At 41.4% G+C, this 25,569-nt stretch overlaps 1 protein-coding gene across 2 annotated transcripts in view; it reads right to left on the bottom strand.

The window, feature by feature from the left end:
* The window catches only part of mlip (muscular LMNA-interacting protein), a 58,417-nt gene extending 49,253 nt beyond the window's left edge, over nucleotides 1–9,164 (bottom strand). The window contains exon 1 of one of the 2 annotated variants that reach the window (XM_056260159.1): nucleotides 8,985–9,164. In XM_056260159.1, the coding sequence (XP_056116134.1) occupies nucleotides 8,985–9,020 (36 nt within the window). In that variant the 5' untranslated portion in view covers nucleotides 9,021–9,164. The remainder of the gene's footprint in view (nucleotides 1–8,984) is intronic. The other variant, XM_056260160.1, reaches the window with a different exon arrangement.
* Nucleotides 9,165–25,569: the final 16,405 nt, after the last annotated feature.

The following is a 25,569-nucleotide window of genomic DNA, read 5'->3' as shown; positions in this document are numbered from 1 at the left end:
TACTTTTTGTGCGCAAAAACAAACAAAAATAACGACTTTATTTCAACTATTCATTTCCTTCTCTGTTGGCCTCGAGTGAGTTCACTAGTGTAATAGCGTAAGCTTCTGTTGTTGTACATCACACGCATCACACACATGACCAGCGTCGGCCAATAGTGAGCCTACGTGTGACGTAGCTCTACGGAATCACACTACGTTAACTGACTAGAGGCCCACAGAGAAGGAAATGAATAGTTGAAATAAACTCGTTATTTTTGTTTGTTTTTGCGCACAAAAAGTATTCTCGTCGCTTGATAAACTTAAGATTGAGCCGCTGTAGTCACTCGGACTATTTTAACGATGTCTTTAATAACTTATCGAGGCCGGCAAGTTCAATCCCTGAAGAAGCCTATGGACTAGTATGGAGGAGTGATCCAGCTCTCAGATTTCATCAAAAATATCTTAATTCGTGTTCCGAAGATGAACGAAGGTCTTACGGGGTTGGAACAACATGAGGGAGAGTAATTACTGACAGAATTTTCATTTTTGGGTGAACTATCCCTTTAATTTTATTCTAAAGCATAGGTTTGAGCTATGAAACATGTTCACCATATGACAGTACAGGCAGGCCCGCCCACAGAAATGACTGGGCCCTCCCCAACCCCGAATCTGCTCTCTCTCTCTCTCTCTCTCTCTCTCTCTCTCTCTCTCTCTCTCTCTCTCTCTCTCTCTCTCTCTCTCCCCTACATTAACACATACATTTAACTGAGAGAGACTTACTCAGTGATGGGCTACATTGGTACACACACACACCAAGGTTAACAAACGATCTGCTACACTTACACATTTCTCAGAAGGAAATGCAGTTTCTTACCTTATGGTATCATCTTTGCCTCTAATACAGCCATCTTCCTTCCTTGAATTTCTGGATGCAAAGTCCTTTATAATGTATTTAAAGTCATTAGCTGTTACATTAGCCTCCTGGCTATCGTTAGCCTGACTGGGAGCAGCTTTCTGAGCTGACTGAAAAAAGTTGGTCAATACATTATTATTTGGGTCTAAAGCCCTTGCCAGCTCCCTCTTTTTCTTCTTCTTTCTTTTCTGGTTTATGTGCAGGCCCCGGCATAGCAAGGAAATTTACTCCAACATTAGCTAGTATCTTTTTCAGGTCACATGCGCAGCTGACCGCGAACTGACGCGAAGCACTGGCGTTTTGACGTTGCGTTACGTACAACAAAAAATAGCCTACTCAGACCATTTTCAGGAGAGGGGTGTTTCATTATGACACAGGATACATTTTACTCAAGCAACATTAAATAAAAAGCATTTTTTTCTCACTTTCACAATTAATGGTGCTATTTTGGTTCAAAATAAAATATGGTAACCTTTGCTTATATTTGGATGAACATAATTATCGCTGGACTGAATGGACCCCTAGCGGCTGGGCCCCAGAAAACGTTCCCCTTTATCCCCCCTTATGGGCGGCCTTGAGTACAGGACCCATAGCCGATCATGGCAATGGCAATGGATTAGGCACTCAATTCAATATCCATTGTGCCTAATAATGCACTTCAGCCTTAACTCCAACTACACCTCACACTCCTGGCCTCAAGACGCACACAAGTGACTCATGCTAGAGGCTGTAGTCTATAGTGTCCTTGAAGTTTGCACCTTGGGACCTATTTCAAAGATTGCATTCTCAACCTGATTTTGTTGCAGAGGGCATGGAGTAAGAACTTAAAATATGACATTGACGAAAATGCCTGGGAAGATATTGTCAAACTACCATTAAATGTCTCTGTCTGCAACAGATTTAAAGAGATGCAATTTAATATAGTACATAGAGCTTATATATCTTCAAATAAATATAGCAAAATAAATAAAACTGTATCTCCCCAATGTCCTAAACGCAACAACAATATTGGAACATTCTTTCATTGTCTCTGGGAATGTTCATTGGCTGTTAATTTTTGGAATGGTATTTGTGATAAACTAAACTATCTATAATATGTAAACAGAAGGTTACAGCCTCCCCACTCATGTGCTTGCTTGGTGTATTACTTATTATGTCTTTAGAACTTTACTGATGTTGGGGCAGAAATCAATTATGAATAAATGGGTTGGCACTGACCCACCCCTTATTAAGAACTGGATAATTCTGATTAAAGAAACTGTACTTGTGGAAAAGATTGGATGTATGTTAAAAGGTAAATCTAAATGATTTCAGAAGTTGTGGAAAATTCCTTTGAACTGCCTAGGCATTGATTATAAGTCTACCATGTAATCCTTATGAGGATATTGTAATATATATTGTATTGTCTTTTCACATGCAATACAGTACGTAACACAAATGCAATAGCATGTCACTCTGTAAGCATCTTACAACAGTTCCCACATGAGCGATTTATAGATTATCATGACAGAATATGCTAATCAATGAGTAGAAGATAGTTAACTCCACATCAGATACATAAATTCATCAACTAACCATTCAGAAATGTCCTGTTGCTTCTCATGTTGTCACTTCTTGAGTCTCTCCATCTTTTTCCGACTCCAGTTTAAACATGAAAGGCAGAACAGTTTCTGACATGTGTGCGTGAGGTAATCGGAGCTGCTAACACACACTAGCTCTTGTAGCTCCGCCCCCTGCGCCGGGAGCAGCAGCTCATTTGCATTTAAAGGGACAAACACAAAACGACACATTTTTACTGACCCTCAAAAAGGGACAACTTTAACATGCTGTACAAAATTATCTGTGGGGTATTTTTAGCTAAAACTTCACATACAGACTCTGGGGACAACAGAGACTTATTTTACATATTGTAAAAATGGGCATTATATACCACCCCTTTAATGGGGGGCCGGGTCAGTCTGTAGAAAATTACATGGGCCGGAATTACTAATATTATTGCTTGGATTAGTGTTGTCAAAAGTACCAACTTCAGTTCAAGTCGGCACTGAAATGTAAAAAATGTGACTCTTTGAGCGCTGTTGAGCAGAATCGTAAACACCTCTGATTGACCATTGTGTTCACGCACACATCAGACATATCCAATGAGCGCGTTACACAATGGCTAATCAGAGGTGTTTACGATTCTGCTCAACAGCGCTCAAAGAGTCACATTTTTTACATTTCAGTACCAAAGTCTGTACTTTTGACAACACTAGTGGAGATTTTATGATTTTAAATGTATTATGCCTCATATTAGTTTATCATTTTGTTTGTTATGCACCGTACAGACAACTGAGCATTACTTTTGAAGAGATATAGCCTATTAAATGTCAGGTTCCATTCCTGTCACAAAGCCTCAAAGACTGATGCAAATGTTCATCAGTGAGTCTTGATCTCATCTGAGTTTTCATCAGTTTCATGCGTGAAAAGGTTTGCTCACAGATATACGCGCTGCCAGAAAGTGTGGACATCTTCATTGCATGGCTTTTGATGTTTGGGTATGTCTCGTTATTGAGGGCAGCGTAGAATTCAATGAGACTGTTGGGCTTAAATGTGTCTTTCAGAACATCACAGTTCTGTAACTCACCCGACTCAAACTAAAAAGAAGGCAGGGCTTCGTCAATGTCGGCAGCAAAGGGGTTCTGGAAAAGGTGGATTTCTTTAGCGTGGAAATCGCACATCAAACTCCCCCTTCAGCATTTCCAGCGCTTCCACTGAGTTTTCAGCTGGGAATGGGGCCGCTGGTTCAGGCACGGATTAACACACGGGCCAGGGCACTGGGCCAGCAGGGGGCCCTGTCAAATTGATATTCTTTTCAAATAATTATTATTATTTATTTATTTTTTCAGATAAATTGTGTTGAATATTGTGTAATATATGTGATTATTTTTTGCAGTTGCAAAATATGAACTGGTAAATAAATCAAATGAATCATTTTAATGTATTGCTGCGCTGTTGAGAGGGACATCTAGAGGCGAGGGAAAATCATTGCGTAATATAAAGTCACGCGTAGAAGACGGTTACTCGAAAAACAAAACAAAAATTTATTTTAAAACCACAACCAAGTGGATCAGTGAAAAAAAAAGGAAAAAAAAGGAAAAAGAAGCAAGAGAAGGTCAATTGCTACAAAAGCTACCAACAATCTCCAGCTGTTTTAAAAGTCGCGAGTCGCGACGATAACCGACCTTCTCATCTGAGCTGCTTCAGCACTCAAAACACCTGACCGAGTGACCAGATGACCAATCAAATCGCAGTAGGCGGGCTTTATGCTCACAGAAGTGCGAGCCGAGCGCGAATTCCAGCACGACGCACTTCACGCCTCAGTTAACGGTCATACTGTGCGAGATAAGAGGCAAAATGGCTGTTTTAAGATTGAAGTTTTAAGCGACCGACAAAAATAATCAGTTTGCAAAGATTGTATCAATCAAAGCTCAGCTTTGGGAAGGGAAGATATACAGGTCAAGATCATGGTCAAGATAAAGAGACTGAGAGAAGAAAGAGAGAACGAGATGGAGATGAGAGAGGAAGAGCAGGTATTGCATACTGAATGAATTCATACGAGTTGTTTAACTCGTAAAATATGTACGATTTAGTAAAACGTTAAAAGAAAAAGAAAAAAATGTGGCGAAGAGGGCCTTTGAGACATCCGTGCCCAGGACACATCATCGCCATAATCCGTCCCTGCGCTGGTTTCTCAGCTGAGAGGCTTTGGGTAACGGAGATGGGTGAAGTCTTGCTTTTACACTTGACCCACAAGCAGTGCTAGTTTTAACTCAAATGCTTTTATGTGGGAATACATGTCACATATTAGTTTCCCCTTCCCTTGGAGCTGCAAGTTGAGGCCGTTCAACATTGGTCACATCTGTTAAAAAGGCAAGGTCCCATTTACATTCTCTTTCAATCAGTTCTGGGACCGTTTTGCCCCTTGTCAGAAGAAAGGCTTGATTTTGGGTAGCAGCTCGTAAAAACGCCTCTCAACTCTTCCCCGGCTTAACCATCGGACTGTTGTGTGGTAAAGCACATCTCGGTGAGCAGACTCGGAGAGAAAGGCTTGGAACTGCCTGTGTTTAAGTCCGTTTGCACTGATGAAGCTTATACATGAGACCACCACCTTCATGATCGATTCCCACTTCAGAACATTGCAGCAGTGAGACCTCTTTCCTCCTTTTCTCTATCCTATTAGTCCCATTGACGCGCCAACCACACTAGGAGTCCATTAGTCGTGATGCTGTTTAGACCGGTCTAGATCCAACTCTCCCATCTTTTGGCACACTTTACCAAACATATCCTCCCCTGTCTTAGTACCTCTGAGACTTTGTAGGGCTGCCATCTCCTCCTCGGACACTTCAAAGTTTGAGCTAACTCCGCGAAGAAAAATTAGCAGCTGTTCTGTGTCCTGTACGTCATTGTTCTCATCCAGTGCCAATGCGAAAAATTCAAAGTCTTTCACTTTGTCCTGCAGCTGGGCATATACATTATACCCCATTTCTTCAATTGGCCTGGTGTTTGTACTTGCCGATAGACTCACCGCATTTAATACTTCTTTCTTATGCCTGCAGTGCCTGTCGACAAGGTTCAAATCCCACTTGGAGTGGTGCATTTAGGACCAGTTACATTACAGATACCAATACGGTGGCCGATATATCGTGCATCCATATTAACAAGACCTTTAAATGTATTTGTTTTTCATGAAGTAGATGCAGTAGAGGGTTAAGCTCATGCTGTCTTAACTTTTCATTGTGTTTACTCTGACCTTTTGCAGCTGGCCTTGTTGGCATCTGCACTGTAAATAACCATCTATTTTCATTCTATCCTGCCTGAAATCATCTTTGAAAATATTACCCTAAGCAGTAAGTCTTGTAATGTTGCTTTCTTGAGAGGAACTTTGCAGTCAGTGGCAGGATAAGCAAAAACCGAATGCCTCTGGCAGACTCAAGTCATGTTTTGAATGCCAGAGAGTTAAGTTTGCATAAATGCTTGCATGTCAACGGGAATTTGAAAACCCACATGTGGGTGTGTTGTTGGGTTTTAGGAGAATTTATACCTACTTCCAGCTCGCCTCAAAGAGTCCAAAGGCTGTCAAGGGCTTTTGGGTTTTGCCATATGATGAGAGACTGCATCAAAGCTGGGAAACACTAGCAGAGCTTTATCTTCCGAAAGGCAGTTCTGTACCTCCCCAACCATTCTGCTGCCTTAAAGGGTTCGTTCACCCAAACTGTAAACTCTATCAGTAATTACTCTCCCTCATGTTGTTCAACCCCGTAAGACTTTCGTTCATCTTCGGAACACAAATTAAGATATTTTTGATTAAATCCAAGAGCTGTCTCACTCCTCCATAGGCTTCTAAGGGATCGAAACTTGCCGGTCCAGAAAAGTTCTTAAAGACATCGTTAAAATAGTCCGAGTGACTACAGTGGCTCAACCTTAAGTTTATCAAGCGACGAGAATACTTTTTGTGCGCAAAAAACAAACAAAAATAACGACTTTATTCAACTCTTCATTTCCTTCTCTGTTGGCCTCGAGTGAGTTCACGTAGTGTAACAGCGCAGCGCTTCTGTGTTGTACGTCACACGTAGGCTCACTATTGGCCGACGCTAGTCATGTGTGATGCGTGTGACGGACAACACAGAAGTGCTTGGACTATTTTAACAATGTCTTTAAAGGTGAACTAAGTCATTTTTTTTTACCTTAACCGAACAGCTTTGGAGTCATTGTAATGTTTATATTACTGATTTCGTGTTGAATGGTGGTCGTCCCGCACCCCCCGGGTGCCTGTGAGCCGCAAAACCACCCTTGCAACTTTGGGTCGCCGGCCTCAGTGTTAGGAAGTATCATGTGATATCAGGTCTCGAGAGGTAACGAATTGCTTTACGGGAAAAAACAGATCTGATAAAATTCTGATAAAATGAGCATCAAACAGAAATAACCCGGCGCCGTATACATGTGGTGTTCAAGGCGCACATACAATACAGACTGCCGACAGTTAAACAGGGCGCGCGCAGCTCTTAAAGGGGCCATACCTTATTTCCACTCGTTACAGTGTCCATCCTACTGAACAGGTACCGGTGAACAGGGGGAGGGGATCCGGCCGTGAGTGCGAGCCATCTCTGCGTGAGTGCTATTCACGACAGTACAAGTACTCCACAGCGACTCTAGGGGTCGCTGTTTGACAAAAACTGAATTCCTACTTAGTGCTGCTTTAACTTTTCTGGGCCGGCAAGTTTCGATCCCTTAGAAGCCAATGGAGGAGTGAGACAGCTCTCAGATTTAATCAAAAATATCTTAATTTGTGTTCTGAAGATGAACGAAAGTCTTACGGGGTTGAACAACATGAGGGAGAGTAATTACTGACAGAGTTTACATGTTTGGGTGAACTAACCCTTTAACCCTTTCATTATGCATCGCTTTGCAATGAGAAGCTGCCTGAAAACTCATCTGTCAAACATATCATTGACTGTGTATGGTTGTAAACTTATTTCATGGTAACCTGCCTGGATTATTTGACACAAATCAAAAGTTGGCGCTAAACCAAGAGTAAAAGGTGAAGCGTCTGGCATAATTCCTCATAGATAAATATAGCTTATGCAACATGAGGCAGAGCCAACACTGGGTGTTATGCACACACACAACACTGCCGTAATGCTATGAGAGTCAGTCAAGCATTTAAACAGTCAAATTATTTTGTGAATATATAGTATTATTCATCAGTTAAATGTTGTTGCTCTAGACTTTCCACTAGTCATACTAAAATTGAATGTCTTTTGATTCATTTCTAAATAAAGTCCCCCTGTAGTCAATAATTTCATCCCATATAACTCATATTTGATCATCAAAATTACATATTTAAAGTTTTTTTCCTTGAAAAATAATTTTCTTCATGCCTTAAACCTTGTGTGGTTCCTCATGAATGAAAGTTAGAAATGTGGGTCTTTTATAAAGTGAATTTTAAATAAAAAGCTGTTTTTGTATAAAAACTTATTTTTTTTAAATATTTTTCATTTATTTATATAAATTTAAAAAATATTAAAAATCCTTTCAAAAACTGGACAAATCTGGAGTAAAAACATTAATGGACTGAGTAAAATTATATTTGTCTAAATCAAAAATTGTTACAAAATTACATTTTGTTTCCTGGGGTCTCTGAAGACCCTTAACAGCACAAGTCCCAAACGAACAGCACACAAGGGTTAAACTAGCTGAGACACTCGACACCCTTGCCTCATTTAGTATGCGCGGTTCTATGAATATGCAAATGAGCCCCGCCTCCACTCACTCACTCACTCAGAGATCCACTGGTTGACGATCACACGTTGATCTGATTGGTTACAAGGTCGTTTGTGACGTCAGAAACACCAGCGATTTCAAACCGTGTTTTTGAGACTGTCTTTGGTTCACTGCAGTTTTAAGCAGAAAATACTCAGCAATGCTGTCGACTTATGAACTTAAACATGGTGTGTCTTAAAGCATATTAAAAACACCACATAGACACATAAACAACATTTAAAAGCTAGATTTTCACCACAGGGGGACTTTAATTGGTGAAAGGAAACACTTTATAATTAATTAGTTAATGCATTAACCAACATGCTTTGGATTTTAATTAACATTAATTCAGATTAATAACTGCTGTATGTATTATTTTTCATTAATTCATGTTAACAAATGAAACCTTAAAGTGTTACCATATGTGTCTATGTGTGTGTCATATATCAGATTAAATTAAGCATAATCTTAAGACTCCAAAACTCATCTGAATGATTGGGTTAATGAGAAATTATGAATGACTATAGTCAAGTGCTTTGTGAAGAATTCAAGCAATACAGTTGCACCTGTTGCCTTTCTGACCATGAACTTTCCAGCAACACTTTTCCAGCTTTTTCCATCTTCGCTGACAATGACTCTCTGCTCCACTCACACATCCTAAACATTTGCTCAAACTGAAAGACTAATTCCACTCAACTGCGCACTTCACACACCCAAAGAAACACGGTCTAGGTTAACGGACGGAAGAAGTCCACACAATAACTGACTGCTTTTCCTTGTTTGGGCTTACCTTTCCCCAGGTCCGGTGTGGCTGTTCCAGGGCCATGTTTGTGTGTGTGTGTGTGTGTGTTGTGCTAAAGGCTTGTCCGCTGCTATACTGGCATTCCCGTGCCCTGCGTGTTCAGCTTGACATGAGTGAGAGTGTGTCCCGATAACTCTTGAGCGCAGGAGGTTTCCATTTATAGAGCCTAGAAAGCCACAAATAGTCCACAGACAGCAGGAGCCCGTGACAACAATAACACACACACCCGTCCGTGACGACGGGACCGTCCCACCGGGACTACCACAGATGATCATTCACTTTTGAGCTGTTAAAGGGATAGTTCACCCAGACATGTAAACTCTGTCAGTAATTACTCTCCCTCATGTTGTTCCCCGTAATACTTTCGTTCATCTTCAGGACACAAATTAAGATATTGTTGATTAAATCTGAGAGCTGGATCACTCCTCCGTAGGCTTCTTAAGGGTTTGAAACTGACCGGCCCAAAAGTTATGAAAGACATCGTTAAAATAGTCCGAGTGACTACAGTGGCTCAACACAGAAGCGCTGCGCTGTTACACTACGTGAACTCACTCAAGGCCCACAGAGAAGGAAATGAAGAGTTGAATAAAGTCGTTATTTTTGTTTGTTTTCTTTGCGCACAAAAAGTATTCTCGTCGCTTGATAAACTTAAGATTGAGCCGCTGTAGTCACTCGGACTATTTTAACGATGTCTTTAATAACTTTTCTGGGCCGGCCAGTTTCAATCCCTTAGAAGCCTATGGAGGAGTGAGACAGCTCTCAGATTTCATCAAAAATATCTTAATTTGTGTTCCGAAGATGAACGAAAGTCTTACGGGGAACAACATGAGGGAGAGTCATTACTGACAGAGTTTACATTTTGGGGTGAACTTTAAATAAAACGTGAAAGTGCTGTAATAATTGGGAGTTACTGCATTGGGTTGTATTTTTTTTGCTTCCTTCAAATTCGGTCTAAAACATTTACCCAACATTTGCCTATTAGCAAGAAATCAGTCCTAATGTCATAATGGGGTTTTTTTTCTGATATTTTTCTATTTAATTCAATAGCATTTACAATTCTGGTCAAAAGTTTGGAATAATAAAATTTGTAAATGTTTTTGAAAGTGTCTTCTGCTCACCAAGGCTGTATTTATTTGATCAAAAATACAGTAAAAATAGTGACACATTTTTAGAATGTGAATATATAGTAAAGTGTAATTTATTCCTGTGATTAAAGCTGAATTTTCAGCATCATTACTCCAGTCTTCAGTGTCACATGATCCTTCAGAAATCACTCTAATATGATGATTTGATGCTCAAGAAACATTTATCATTATTATCATTGTTTTACTGGTAACATTTTACAATAAGGTTAATTTGTTAACATAATGTATTAACTAACATGAACTAACAATGCATTTATTACTGTGTTTGTTAATCTGTGTAAACATTAGTTAATGAAAATCTGTTCATGTTAGTTCACAGTGTATTCACTAATGTTAACAAATACAACTTTTGATTTTATAAATGTATTAGTAAATGTTGAAATTGACATTAAGAAAGATTAATAAATGCTGTAGAAGTATTGTTCATTATGTTAACTAAAGTGTTACCGTACTTTTATTGAGCAAGGACACATTAAATTGATCACAAGTGTCAATAAAGGCATTTATAATGTGACAAAAGATTTATATATAAAATTCTATGTTATTTCACAATATTACTGTTTTTACTGTATTTTTGATCAAATAAATGCAGTCTTGGTGAGCAGAAGAGACTTAATTATACGTTTGAAATTTTAATTATTTCAAACATTTGACTGGTAGTGTATATATTATACCAGCATATATTAATATATAAATATATACATACATACATACATATATAGGCCAATATTAAAAGCATCCAAATACTTTAAAAAAAATTAGGTCACTGTAGACTTAATAGTATCAAATAAAATGTTTATAAATATTGAATTATGGAAGACTTTACATATTCAGATTTTAACAAACAAACACCAAACAATATATAATAGTTTTCTGCTGTAGAAACTAATTAATCTCTGACTTTGAGACAGATGCTTGTGTGTGGCTCTGGGGCTCGTCTTCATCCTTCTGAAACCTCATCAATCCTCATGCCAAGGTTTCTAAATTGTCTGTAAAAAAATAAATTAATTAAAAAGACTATAGGGAGGAACAGTGATGGATATGATGAAGAATACTGCAACAATACCAGCTTTCTCTACAATAACGTCTTGATATCATATCATTTGGATTTATTCCTATATATATATATACCGGTATACACACACACACACAGGTGAAACTCGAAAAATTTGATTATCGCAAAAGGTCATTTATTTCAGTAATTCAACTTAAAAGGTGAACCTAATATATTATATAGAGTCATGCAAAGTGAGATATTTCAAGCCTTTATTTGTTATAATTTTGATGATTATGACTTACAGATATGAAAACCTTTCCACAATTTGGGGTTTTCATAAACTGTAAACCATAATCATTACAATTGTAACAAATAAAGGCTTGAAATATCTCGAGTCTATATAATATATTAGGTTCACCTTTTAGTGAATTACTGAAATAAATGAACTTTTGTACGATATTCACATTTTTCGAGTTTCACCTTCCTACTGTTAACAAAAATGACGTAATATACTGTGATAAGTTGTGAAACGCCTGCATTAATCTGGTCTTCTGTATGAGGGATGTTGCTTTATGCCGTTCTCGTTTAACTCAGGATTAATCAAACAAATTAGCATCTGCTTTCCTGAACACACACATCAATATAACAAACAGCACCTTTAACCTTACATTCACGGCCGCTGTGCTTGATCAATGACGACCGAATCACGACATTACTCTTCTATTGTAGACGCTGCCTCCAAATCAATCGTTCTCTGTAAACTCCAGAGATTTTAAAATGAGTTTATACTGTTGTCAGGAGAATGTGTTCAGTGAGCTATAAAGCAAAGCGTGCGTGAACCGTTCTCGTCTGTTCTACTGTGCTGGAAACGGAGAAAGCTTCACATGTCCCGGGAGGCTGACAGGAATGGGAAAAGAAAGGTGGAAGAAAAAACAAACCACCCCCTGGCTAATCAGTAAACATGGGTCGTACTTCAACCGCCTGGCTTATTCAGCGTACAACTTCACAATAATTTGAGTTTCCAAACAAATCTATTTATTATTCTGGTGCGCGTCCACCTCGTGTGATTATTCTTAACCCCGCCGGTCTAAAGCGCGGCGTGTTGTGTGTGTTCTGGCCTCAGCTGGTCCTGTCCGTCACTCAGCGAGCCGTTATAAGCCTCCTAATGCTGGAATAATCACTCGTAACCTCGAGTCATGCCTATCCCACTGACACGATCCCCTCGCCACACTGGGATGATCCTGTCTCTCTCTCTGTGGACGGGATTTTGTGATTGCAGACAAACGGGTTGTTTTATTTTCCTGTCAAGCGGTTTGATAGACTCAGGGTACGTAAACAAGACCACGATGCGCTTAAAGGGGCGGTTGATTATGAGTTCACTTTTCTAACTGTAGTTGTAATGTTGCTGTTTGAGCATAAACAACATCTGCAAAGTTACACACTCAAAGTTCAGAGCAAAGGGAGATATTTTCTTTTAAATAAATCGTTTTGATAGGAACTACACGAGCTTCCTCCTGGGTTAGTGACATCACCAACCCTAAAATGTACATAAACCCCGCCCCCTGAACACGATTTATAGATTATCAAGACAGAATGCTAATCAATGAGAAGATAACTACACATAAGCTGCATAAATTCATCAACTAACCACTCAGAAATGCCCTGTTGCTTTACATTATTGTCTGACTCCGTTTGAACATAAACATTGACATTTTCAGTGCGTGTCTGTGTGAGGTAGCCTGGCTAACGTCAGACCACGTCTCATTGACATTGAGACGTGGTCTGGGAACCACATGTTCATTTTCTCGTATTTGAGGCGTGGTTTACGAATGCCCAGAGCCGTTTATCGGGTGCTACGAATGTCTATCAAATGCGCCTGTACGTAGCCAATCGTTTCAATTATACCAGATGACGTATGTAGAGCGACAGAAATTAGACGAGGAAGAAGACGATGGGTCAGAGATTTATTCGCGTTCTAAACTACTCAGAACAATATCTAAGGCTGCATCGAAAGGTAACTTCGCGTCTGCTGCCATGTTTGATCCATAGGTATAAACAAACTGCTTCGGTGTGTCGCATAGACGTCGTCATCGTCTTGCTGCTCCCTCCCCGTTCTGTGATTGGTCCCCTCGCTGAGGTGAAAATTTGGTCCATGGTATCCAGACTACCAGTGGTGTAGTCTAGTTTTTTGTAGTGAGTATACTGTGATATACAAGCCCCCCCCCCCCCCCCCCCCCCCCCCCCCCACACCCATTTTCTACTGTTTAGTGTAAATCGCCATCTAAATCAGCCAGTAAAGAGCTACATTTAGCCTTAGATGTTATATCGTCCCTGAAGCACAGGTTTTATCAGCTGACAATTAAAAGACTTAAACAGTATAAGCACAAATAAAAATTTACTTTTTAAAAACTTGTGTGATATTCCTTTAAAATTATGTTTTAATAGATTGGATTATTGTTATTTTAAAAAGTACATCTTACTATGCAATTTCTTTCATAGTTTCCTCGTGTAACTTTATTTCTCTCTACAAACTTTTATTTTGGTGGGTTGTAAATTAAAGACATTTGAGCTTCTGTGTGTTTTAATAAACTATTATTATTATTATTAGGCCTACTTGAAGTATACTCTACTGTGCAATAGTAATATATTTCTGTTATATTTTCTTCAAGTTATACAAAACTTTGTTTTTGACAGGTTGTCATGAAGACTTTAAAGTTTGTGAGTGTGTATGATACGAATGAATGAAGATCGTTTTATCAAATGAAATGGTAAAATTCTTGTGAAGTGACTCTCATAAAGGCTCTGCAATGAAGTTCAAATGTGTGCATGTCCTCCTCATAGACGCTGAAAACACCATGAGTGTCACGGGCGCTTCAGTAGTAGAGCACACATTGAGCGCTCATTCACAGAAACACTCGAGATTTGATTATCATTACTTTTGATTTGTTCATTCAAAAATGGCCAAATTGCGCGACGTTCCGCTTTACAGTAGGCTAAGTTACATTTGTTGCTGGATTCCGCGATTCGATCCGTGTCGCTGCGCAAACACAGTCACAGACGTCACGGCGGGGTGAATTTATGAATGAAAGTTCTTTCACAAAACGATGTTGTTACGAATCCTCACGCTTTTTAAAGTGGGTATACGGAGATCTTTGATATTTCCTAGTGGGCATACGGTAATCCTTGACATTTTCTAGTGGGTACGCCGTATACCTGCGTATCACTTAGACTACACCACTGCAGACTACCTAGCAGCGTGAATAAAATTGCGCTGCTCAAAGGCAGTATGGGGAAACCCAAGCTATGTGTGAGGTAAAAGGACACAAGCTCTTGAAGCTCCTCCCCCTGTGCCGGGAGCAGCAGCTCATTTGCATTTAAAGGGACAGACACAAAAACAGAGCGTTTTTGCTCACCCTAATTTTTTTTTACAATAAATATACAACTAATATACAACTTTAACATGCTATATAAAAATATGATAACGCTTCCTTTTACAGTACAGTACTTACGTGTACTTACAGTGTACTTACCTAGAAAGTACTGGCTAATATAAGGTAAGTACATGGGTTAGGGGTAGGTTCAGGGTTAGTACCTAGTTATTACCCAGTAATTATAATTACTATAATAAGTACATAGTAAGTACATGGGTAACAGGACTGTAAAAGGAAGCGTTACCAAAAATATCTGTGGGGTATTTTGAGCCAATTTTTTATGACGGACGTATTTATTTTTTAACGTGCGGAAATTTTGGATGCGAATTTCGGACTCAGTGTTCAATGGCCTTAAAACGGAGAAGATTTTCCTTTGAGTTTTCCGCGTACAGACGACACCATCGTCAAAACCATCCCCGTTCACAACTTCTGTGTGTGTGTGTGTGTGTGTGTGTGACCTGGACACTTCAGTGAATGCTGAGATATTTTGCTAAATAAAATGATCCTGCCAGAAGATTTGCGTGATAACTTTATCATTTCTTGTTCCGTCTCCATCATCTCAGTGAGCTTTCGTGAGGTTTTACGCATGGCCAGTAAAGGTGAATTTAGCGTTTTCATGCGTTTCGCCTGTGTGGACAGAGACCGTTTTAAAACGAAAACGCCGTTTTCAAATGTATCCGGATTAAAGTAGATGTACCCTCAGAAATGAGGTTATGACGAAGTGTATATGTTGATAAAGCAGACAGGTGTAGCGTATAAAAGACAAACCAAAACACTGAATAGGAATATCTACGGTAGTGCCTAGGCCTTCACTTAATCTATTCCCACATACATTCTCTGAAGCTTAGAGGATTTCATTAAAAGATTGGCTTTTAGCATTGCTGAAAGTATTCCCTTTAAGATGTCCCTTTATCCACATGATTATGGAAACACACGCGTGTTGCGGGGAAAGGGAACATGCTAGATTATCCAGTGAATTTCAGGTTTAATCATAGTCAAAAGCTGAAAAAACACCTCATGTTATTTGTATTAGGGAAAAAGATGATTCACCTTCTAAATATGCTGCAGTGAAGCCACCAAGATTTATGCTTTATGAATGCAAATTGCCTCAAATTGATTCCCCCTGGTCACAGCTGTCAGTCAATTACTTCTTATCCATGTCAATGTAAGGGAAAAGTGTCTTTGGCTCTGGCATAAAAAAAGAATATGCAACTAGAAAGGATTGTAACACTTTACAGTAAGGTCTCATTTGTTAATATTAGTTAATGCATTTACTTACAATGAGCAATATATTAGTTACAGTATTTATTCATCTTTGTTAATGCACCAATGCTACAATATGTTAACAAACAAGTATTCATTACTTCAATGAGCTCATTGTTTCTGCCTTAAATTATTTCATTGTTTAAATGAATACATTATCAGCTAACTGTGATTTGTATATGTACACTTCTGAAATGCATAACTAATCTCTGATAACAGATCACTGTAAATTGTAATGTTTCTGTAAAGCTGCTTTGAAACGATGTGTATTGTGAAGAGCGCTATACAAATAAATGTGAATTGAATTGAATTAATGTTAGTTTACAAAAACACAACCATTCATTGCTCAGATCCAATAAATTATATTAGCAGATACAACTTTTGATTTTCATAATGTATTAGTAAATGTTGAAATTAACGTTAACTGAGATTAACAACGTTTTTTCATTGTTAGTTAATATTAATGTTAACAAATGGAACCTTATTGTAAAGTGTTACAGAAATAATAAATGAGACATAGGTCAAAATTAGACAGCAAAAGCAGATGTAAACACATGATAGCACATTGATGGGCAAAATGACGACAGAAAATGTTATTATAATAATAATAATCAGTGTTTGAGAGAGCAACATGAAGGTTATGGGTTCGATTCCCAGCGAACACACATGCATACTTTGTACTGAAAGGCACATTTATCTGGAGATCGTCTAAAATGATGATGACCACTCAAATTTGGAAATATATTTGGGCGCGATCACGTTGTGGGTTTTGTGTCTTGTTCCTTGTTCTTGTCTGTCATGCGATTGTCATGTGATCCTGCCATGTGTCTTGTCATTGGTTAATCGTCTGATCATTGTTCACAGGTGTTCCTTGTCTTGTAATTAGTCTGTGTATTTAAGCCCTCATGTTTGCCCTGTGTCTTTGTCTAGTATTAAATGTTTGTCCAGGTTCTTGTTTTGAGTTCTGAGTTTCATGCCTTGCCATGCCCTTGTTCTATGTTTGATTATGTTTTGAAGTAAAGTTACATTTTGGTTCTCAACCAGCTTGCCTCCAGTGGATTCATTCGTGATAGAAGCGAATGTGTCTCAAAATGTTGTGTTGTTATCCATCAACATCCAGTAAAATGGTAGTGAGTGATTCATCTGGTTATGAAATCAGAGACTGTTCCCTCAAAATCCAATCAGAAGTGTCCAGAGGATCGGCCTCAGCTGTTGTGGGTCACCCGAGCTGGACGCTGATGCCAGGCGTAAACAAGGTCTTTGGATGAAAGCCTCGGCGACATGCATAAACGTAGATGTAGAGGTGCTAAACAAGAGCCGTCATACGAGCCTGAGCAATTGAGGAAATCACCAAGATGAATCACTATATCTCACATGCTCCGACACCAGAGTTGATGATGATATTGTCAGATCATCACCTCAAATGTAAATGCAGTGAAGACCAGATTCAGCAGCTCTGAGGGAGAGTGTGTTTGCATGAGCCACAGATTGACAGAGAATAATGCTGTTATTTCCCCTGTGGTCACAGTGAGCAGTCCTCCCGTAAGCTGAGCTGGAGACTCACTAAACCACACTCAGACTGGCTTGAAATGTGAGGAGAGAAGAGAACACTTCCTTACCGAATTAAATTATGCGCAAGTAAAGTAGCAAGTATGTATTTTAATTAACTGGGCAGTACAACAAACACCATTATGTATTTAAATAATATAATATATATTTAAATTGTATTTTTTGCATTAAAATATTGCGTGTGTGCGTGCATGCGTGTGTGAGTTTTTTGATTATGGCAACAATTTGGGAGGGAAATGTGCTTCGTTGTGATGCAATGCCAGCAATCTTAATTATCCTAAAAAGGGTTAAGTTTGTTTTCATTCGTCACGTGTCTTCTTTGTTCAGATTCCCGCCACTCGTGTCTCCTTGGTTACCGTTATCGTTAGTTCATATGTGTCAGCTGTATGTGATTAATTATCCTCGTTTGTGTTACTTAGTTAAGGATAATAACCCAGATACACTTATTTGATGCCAGTATCGGCTAAATTTACCGTCACAGAACAAAATACCTTTATTATCCTTCTCTATAACAAACTATTAAATGCATCAAGTGTTGTGTCGAGTATGAAGATCGTAGCACATATTCACAACAGCACTGTGCGCGCCTCACACCATTACACACATACGACCGGCAACGTTTTTAACATTTATTTCATTTTTGGCAAATGCTGCAAGTAAAAACATTTAAGTAAAGCATACACAAAGCGAGTAAGGTCTATTTTAGAGCAAGTCAAATTTAAACAAGCAAAATGTTAGAAAAATATTGTATATTTACTTTCTCTTTCACACTAAACAGTTCAGATAGTTGTAAGGATGTAAGCATCATGTGACTGTGGACTCATGGGAAGTTTGCCTGAAGTATGGATCCCTGCTTCATGTTCTGCTCCGGCGATTGTTCGCTTCACCGAAGGACACAGGCACATCTGAATTGACAGAGAGAGAGAAGGTATTAAGCCTCCTGAAAACTCATTTCTGGGGCAAAATAATATATTCCTTTTTATCTTTGTAACGCACAATAATCCTTTACAAAATTGAGTCTGTCAGCTACCTAATTGAAATCTACAGTTAAATTAAGTTCCCTTTCAAGGGAACTTCGAGCTGCGTCAAACGCTGTGGGAACGCCCCTGCGTTGTGCGTCATGAAGCGCGTATGGAATCAGCCCAATGGAGAGACGGAACGTCATAGGCGGGTGACGTCATCGACCAGGAAACTATAAAGCACCCCAAAAACACAAGCGCATCAGCTTCTGTGCCTTCAGTCGCGCTATCTGTCTGAGTGTAAACACTGTGTGTGTCTTTAGTATTTGCTAGGCAGGAGTTATCACATTTACACCACACAAACAATTTTGTATGAGAGACTATGGCGAGCGAACGGCATTTAAAGACCCACTCCGATGAAAATAATGTTTTTCTAGGTGTTAACATGTTCTTGTGGCATTTTTCTGATGTTAGAGGACATATCTTGAGAAAAATCAGCTCAAAGTTGTATTTCTGAGTATTTCTACATTCAAATGGCTGTGAATCAGTAGCAGACGCTAAAATGCCGGCTAAAATAGACTGGAGTTGTGACGTAGTAACTCCACTGGGCGTCTCCACACGCGACGTCTTGGAGTGAAATAATAATCGGTGATCGGTGATAACTTTGATTAGCTTCGGATAATAATAATTAACGTGTATATAATACTGTTGCCCCACCGGTATTGGGGGTGTAAGCTAGCGGGAGAGACAGAGCTCTCAGCAACGGGCAGGGGGAGGGGCGTCTCCGTGCCAACGGCTCCGCCCACAACGCAGAGGCGAATTGCTAATGAGCTACTGCCGCTCTGCTGAAGTCCCAGAAAACGGCACAGGTTTTGTGATTTTGGCTAAAAATGGCATAATCATAATTTAAAGACCACTGGGAATGTTTAAAAATAGCTCAAAATATGATCGGAGTGGGACTTTAAGAAGTGTGTTCCTCCCTGCTCGCGCTATCTAACGGGCGGGGATACACACGTTCTTTGTGTTGTTTGTTTGGGAGTGCAGCATGCCCAGTCAGCTCTCGAGGGGGCTGGCTGCGAGCATTGCGAGCGTCTGCCTTTATGGACGCTCCGCTCCCGCCGGGCGCTCTTTGAGGAGAGTGCTCGGTGCGCGCTCCCCGCGGTTCGAGTCCCGCTTCTGGCGACGCTTATCATGGGGATCGCAAATGGATCTTTCAGCTGGGTTAGAGACGGGCTCTGCCTTATCTCTGCCTTTACCTGTTAGATCCAGTGTCTCAGCCCGGTTTGGAAGCACGCTCTGCGGTTTCTTCCGCCCGGGCTGAGGCACCAGTACTGCCACTATCTTACGTTAGTTATAAAAACTAGGAGATAAAAATAGCAGCATTGACGAGGGAGATGTGGAGGACTCGCCACCTAACACTCCCGAAAGCGAAGAGCTCATGAAGGTTCTCACTCGAGCTGTATCAAAACTAAGCATTGAGTGGCCAGTGGCTAGGCAGGAGTCTGTTATTAAATCTAAGTTAGATGAAAGATTTCTCCCTTCCCGTGTGCAACCTCCATGCCGGTGCTTGCCGTTTTTTTTCATGATCTCCATACTGAGGTGTCGAGATTATGGAAGAAGCAGGCTTCTGATATAATTTTAGCCCCCAATCATTCACATATTCAGATTTAGCGGCGCTTTGCCGCGGGTAGAAGAGACGCTTGCGAGCTATCTCTCTTCCGAGGCTGCATTGTCATTTAAAGCACCGGCATTACCTTCCAAGCCATTATGAAATATTCCGGTTTTGTAAAGTGTATTTGGCGGCAGGTAAGGCTGCGTCGTGTCTGCATACAATGTCTATATTGCAGGCATACAAGGCTGATTTGCTAAAGGCTGATCCTCTCTCCCCTGCGGGGTTATTCAGTGACTTAGTTAATACTGTCATTGATCATTTCAGGAAGAAAAGAAGCAGGCAGCAGCTTTTAAAAGGTTTCTTCCATTAAAAGTTCACGTCCACGGGGCTGCTGGGCGGGAGCAGCCCCGGCCGTCCACGAGCTCATCGCATAGGCGCAGCAAAGCAGAGTATCGCGTCTCGCGCTCCCCCTGCTGGACAGTGGGACCAGACGCGGCACTCTCAGCCAAAGCTTTTTGAAAAATAAATATAATATATATATATATATATATATATATATATATATATATATATATATATATATATATAAAAAGCAATAGAACTGTTTTGAGGACAGTTATATTGGCTATGCTGAGGGCGGTCCCCACCGAGGGAGAAAGGTGTTCACCTCTTTTTACGGTGCCCATTCTTCCTCGGTGCCCTCAGGGGCCCGTTCTGCCAACCCCGCCTTCATGCCGGGGCGCAGACGGTCCCAGCGAGCGCTTTCCCGAGGGACGCTCGCCGCCTCTGACACTGAGGGTGGTCCCCATCGAGGGAGAAAGGTGTTCACCTCTTTTTACGGTGCCCATTCTTCCTCGGTGCCCTCAGGGGCCCGTTCTGCCAACCCCGCCTTCATGCCGGGGCGTAGACGGTCCCAGCGAGTGCTTTCCCGAGGGACGCTCGCCCCCTCTGAGGAGGGTCTCAGAGCAGTCAAACCAGTTGTTCCCTGCCGGTGCGCCGTTACAGGGCGCTGTGTTTGCTGCTCAAATTACACCAGAGACCAGTCTCGAGAGACTGGTACCCTTAGTAGAATTTGTTTGGCAGAGTAGATAAGCCTTCCAAGAATATCTCAGTGGGTCCTGCAGACAGTAGTAAGAGGTTATGCGATCCAATTTAGGTGTCGTCCACCGAAACTCAGAGGGGTTCTGCCCATAGTGTGGGCCCCAAGCAGGCTCTGGTAATGGAACAAGGTGAAAACGGTCCTTCAAAAGGGGGCTATAGAATGGGTTCCTCCTCCCAGTTTGGAGCTAGGTTATTACAGCCGATATTTCATCGTTCCAAAGTAGGATGGGGGGTTGCGTCCAATTTTAGATTTGCGCCTATAAAATCGCTCGGTAGGGAAGCTCAATTCAAGATGCTCACTATCAAGCAGGTCGTGTCACAAATCAGGTCCGAGGGCTGGTTTGTCACGATAGATCTAAAGGACGCTTACTTCCACATTTCCATACTTCCACAACACAGAAGGGTCCTGAGGTTTGCCTTCGGGGGCGAGGCATTCCAATATAGGGTTCTTCCATTCGGTCTAGCTATCTCCCCGTACTTTACGGAGCAGATGGCGGTTCGACATCGAGATGTCGTCCTCGCGCATATCAGGAAGTTGGGATTGAGGCTGAACGCGAAGAAAAGTGTTTATCTCCTTCCCTGGAGACCACTTTTCTGGGCGTTGTTTGGGATTTGGTCACCCGCATCGCTTCGATTCTTCAGCCTTGAAACAGTAAAGCAAGGCCAGCTACTCACTGTAAAGCAGTTTCAGAAACTGTTGGGTTTGATGGCAGCAGTGTCCAACGTTATACCTTGGCCTGTTGTACATGAGACCAATGCGGTGGTGGCTCAGGACCAAGGGATTCTCCCCGAGGGGAAATCCACTCCGCACGATCAAAGTCACGCGGCGCTGCCTTCGTGCTCTGGTCTTGTGGAAAGAAACTTGGTTCCTATCCAAAGATCCTGTGCTGGGGGCTCTCTGTCGTCGCGTAAAGCTAACGACGGATGCTTCCCTCACAGGGTGGGGGGCGGTCATGAGTGGTCGTCCAGCCCAAGGTCTGTGGCAGGACCATCATCTATCATGGCATATAAATTGTCTAGAGATGTTGGCAGCGTTTCAGGCTCTGAAACACTTCCTAGCAGACCTGAGAGGTCATCATGTGCTAGTTCAGTCAGACAACACGTAGGTGGTCTCTTATATAAATCGTCAGGGGGGCCTGCGGTCTCGTCGGCTTTACAAGTTGGCCCGTCAGGTCCTCCTGTGGTCCCTAGGGAAGTTACTATCACTGAGAGCAATGTATCTTCCTGGGTATTTGAATGTGGTAGCGGACTCTCTGTCGAGGTAGGGGCCGAGGCCGGGGGAATGGAGACTCCGGCCCTGAGGTGGTGGAGCTCCTTTAGTTGAGTTTCGGTCGCGCCGAGGTGGACCTATTCGCTTCCAAGGAGATATCGCACTGTCGTCTGTGGTTCTCCATCAGTCATCCATCCCCTCTGGGGTTGGACGCTATGGTGCAGCCGTGGCCGAGGTCACGTCTGTACGCTTTTCCCCCGATTGCTCTGCTACCAGGAGTTCTGGAGAGGGTTCGCCGGGACGGGGTCAGCCTACTATTAGTAGGCCCGTTCTGGCCGGCCCGACTATGGTTTGCGGACCTGGTTTCTCTCCTGGACGTCTCTCCTTTGGAGCTCCCGGTCAGGAGGGATCTACTCTCTCAAGCGGGCGGCATGATATTTCACCCCCGCCCAGAGTTATGGAAACTGTGGGCTTGGCCTCTGAGGGCGCCCAGCTCTTAGATTCCGGTCTCTCAACCGAGGTTGTTGAGACCATCCTTCACTCCAGAGCTCCATCCACGAGGAAGCTATATGCCTTTGAAGTGAAAACTTTTCACTTCTTGGTATGGAGAACACCTGTAGGACCCAGTTAACTGCCCAGTGGGTGCAGTGCTGGAATTCCTGCAGGAGCGTTTCTCCACAGGGTTATCCCCCTCCACACTAAAGGTGTATGTGGCGGCACTGGCTGCTTACCACGTCCCTTTCAGTGGAGTTTTTCTTGGGAGACACCCGCTTATAACTCGTTTCCTTCGTGGCACTTTGAGGCTGAGGCCAGCAGTTCGTGCCTGGAATTTTCGCCTGGTATGGTTAAGGCTTTTCTACACCCTAGGCCAGGTTATGTTCCTAAGGTCCCTACTAATGTTGTTAGACCTACAGTTCTGCAGGCTTTCTGTCCTCCTCCATTTCTGTCGTCAGACCAGGAGAAACTTAATTTGCTCTGCCCAGTGAGGGCGTTAGACGCTTATGTCCACAGAGCTGCCCTGTGGAGGAAATCAGAACATTTATTTGTATGTTTCGGGCCACCCAGGAAAGGGTGTCCTGCGTCTAAATAGAGAATGAGCAAGTGGGTGGTCGAGGCTATCTCACTTGCTTATGAGTCGGCTGGTCAGCCTTCACCTTTGGCTGTACGAGCCCGCTCTACTAGGAGTATGGCTGCATCCAAAGCTTTATTGTCAGGAGTTTCCCTGAGTGAGGTTTGTGATGCGACTGGATGGTCTTCACCGTGCAGGTGCTCTCGTCCGCTGTGCGCTAGATCTCACATGACGGTCACTTGCTCCTATGGCGACGTGGGTATTCGCGTTCCCACAGCGTTTGACGCAGCTCGAAGTTCCCTTGAAAGGGAACGTCTCGGTTACGTATGTAACCCTAGTTCCCTGATAGGGAACGAGACGCTGCGTCGTTCTGCCATACTCCCGGCATTCCCGTTAAGCGCTCCTTCAGGCCTATCAGAAGCTGATGCGCTTGTGTTTTTGGGGTGCTTTATAGTTTCCTGGTCGATGACGTCACCCGCCTATGACGTTCCGTCTCTCCATTGGGCTGATTCCATACGTGCTTCATGACGCACAACGCAGGGGCGTTCCCACAGCGTTTGACGCAGCGTCTCGTTCCCTATCAGGGAACTAGGGTTACATACGTAACTGAGACGTTCTCTGTTCATCTCGCTTTTTCATTACCAATTTGCTCTCAGTGACTATTTGTGCTGTCATGTTTTGTAAATGCAATGAATCGCACGCCAGTGCTTTTCCTGATCAATAATGCGTCCTGCCGTCTGAGATTCATGCAAATCTGAGATTCACTTAGCATGAATACACATCCTTGACATGCTGATGTCATGCTTCAACCACACGCTCTTCGTTAATAATAAATAATCTCTGGGACAAAAAGTGTATGAAAGCAATACAATTTAGCACAGTAATACACTAGTCAAAAGTTTTTGATCGGTAAGATTTTATATGTTTAAGTCTCTTCAGCTCACCAAGGCTGCATTTGTTTGATTAAAAATACAGTAAAACAGTAATATTGTGGAATATCATTACAATTTAAAACAGCTGTTTTCTACGTAAATATATAAAGAGTTTTTTAGCATCATTACTCCAGTCTTCAGTGTCTCATGATCCTTCAGAAATCACTCTAATATGATGATTTGATTTTTTTTAGCATCAATGATGCTAATGAAGTAAAGAAGTAATGATGATGAAAATTCAGCTTTGATCACAGCAATAAATTACATTTTAAAATATATAAAAATAGAAAACAGTTATTTTAAATTTGTCATAATATTTAACAATATTACTGTTTTTTTTATCCAATACAGGCGAAACTCGAAAAATTTGAATATCGTGCAAAAGTTCATTTATTTCAGTAATTCAACTTAAAAGGTGAAACTAATATATTATATAGACTCATTACATGCGAAGTGAGATATTTCAAGCCTTTATTTGTAATGATTATGGCTCACAGCTTATGAAAACCCCAAATTCAAAATTAGAATATTGTGAAAAGGTTTTCATTAGCTGTAAACCATAATCATCACAATTATAACAAATAAAGGCTTGAAATATCTCACTTTGCATGTAATGAGTCTATATAATATATTAGTTTCACCTTTTAAGTTGAATTACTGAAATAAATGAACTTTTACAAGATATTCTAATTTCCCGAGTTTCACCTGTAAATGTATCCTTGGTGAGCAGAAGAGACTTCATCTAAAAACATAAATGGTACCGATCTAAACGCTTTGACTGGAACTGGTAGTGTGTGTTAGCCTCGTGAGACCATCCTGATCTCGCGAGCTTTCAAGGTTTCACTCGCAGATCAGTCTGGATACTTTCCGTTAAAGAAAATTTGGGAGCAGTTCACCAAACGAACGTCCAATCAGCGTTGGCTTTGAGGCGGGTTGAGGTGTGACGCAACGAGAAGCGCGTCACTTCAGTCTAAAGAACATGTCGGCTTCAGCGGATGAAACTAGCATCAGCGTGGCTATCGAGCAAGTTTTATCGGAATTACAGAGTATTTCTTCACTGAAAGAAGAGCAAAACACTGCTCTGGAGGCTTTTCTCAGAGGAAAAGATACGCTCTGTTAGTACGTCATATGCTTCGTTGATCTGATTGGTTAATTTGGCCCGTCTATCACCAACATAGGCCAATCAGCTAACCAGTATTTTCGCCCCTTACCAAAACTACTTCAACGGAAGGTTTCCAGATGGATATGCGGAGCAAATCCATCTGGCGGAGTCAGGTTAAGTGTG

Source organism: Rhinichthys klamathensis, unplaced genomic scaffold (genome assembly GCF_029890125.1).
Source record: "Rhinichthys klamathensis goyatoka isolate OS25496 unplaced genomic scaffold, OSU_Roscu_1.1 h1tg000174l_1, whole genome shotgun sequence".
Taxonomy (NCBI): domain Eukaryota; kingdom Metazoa; phylum Chordata; class Actinopteri; order Cypriniformes; family Leuciscidae; genus Rhinichthys; species Rhinichthys klamathensis.
The sequence above is the reverse complement of the archived record's forward strand: the minus strand, read 5'-3'. Positions and strand labels throughout refer to the sequence as shown.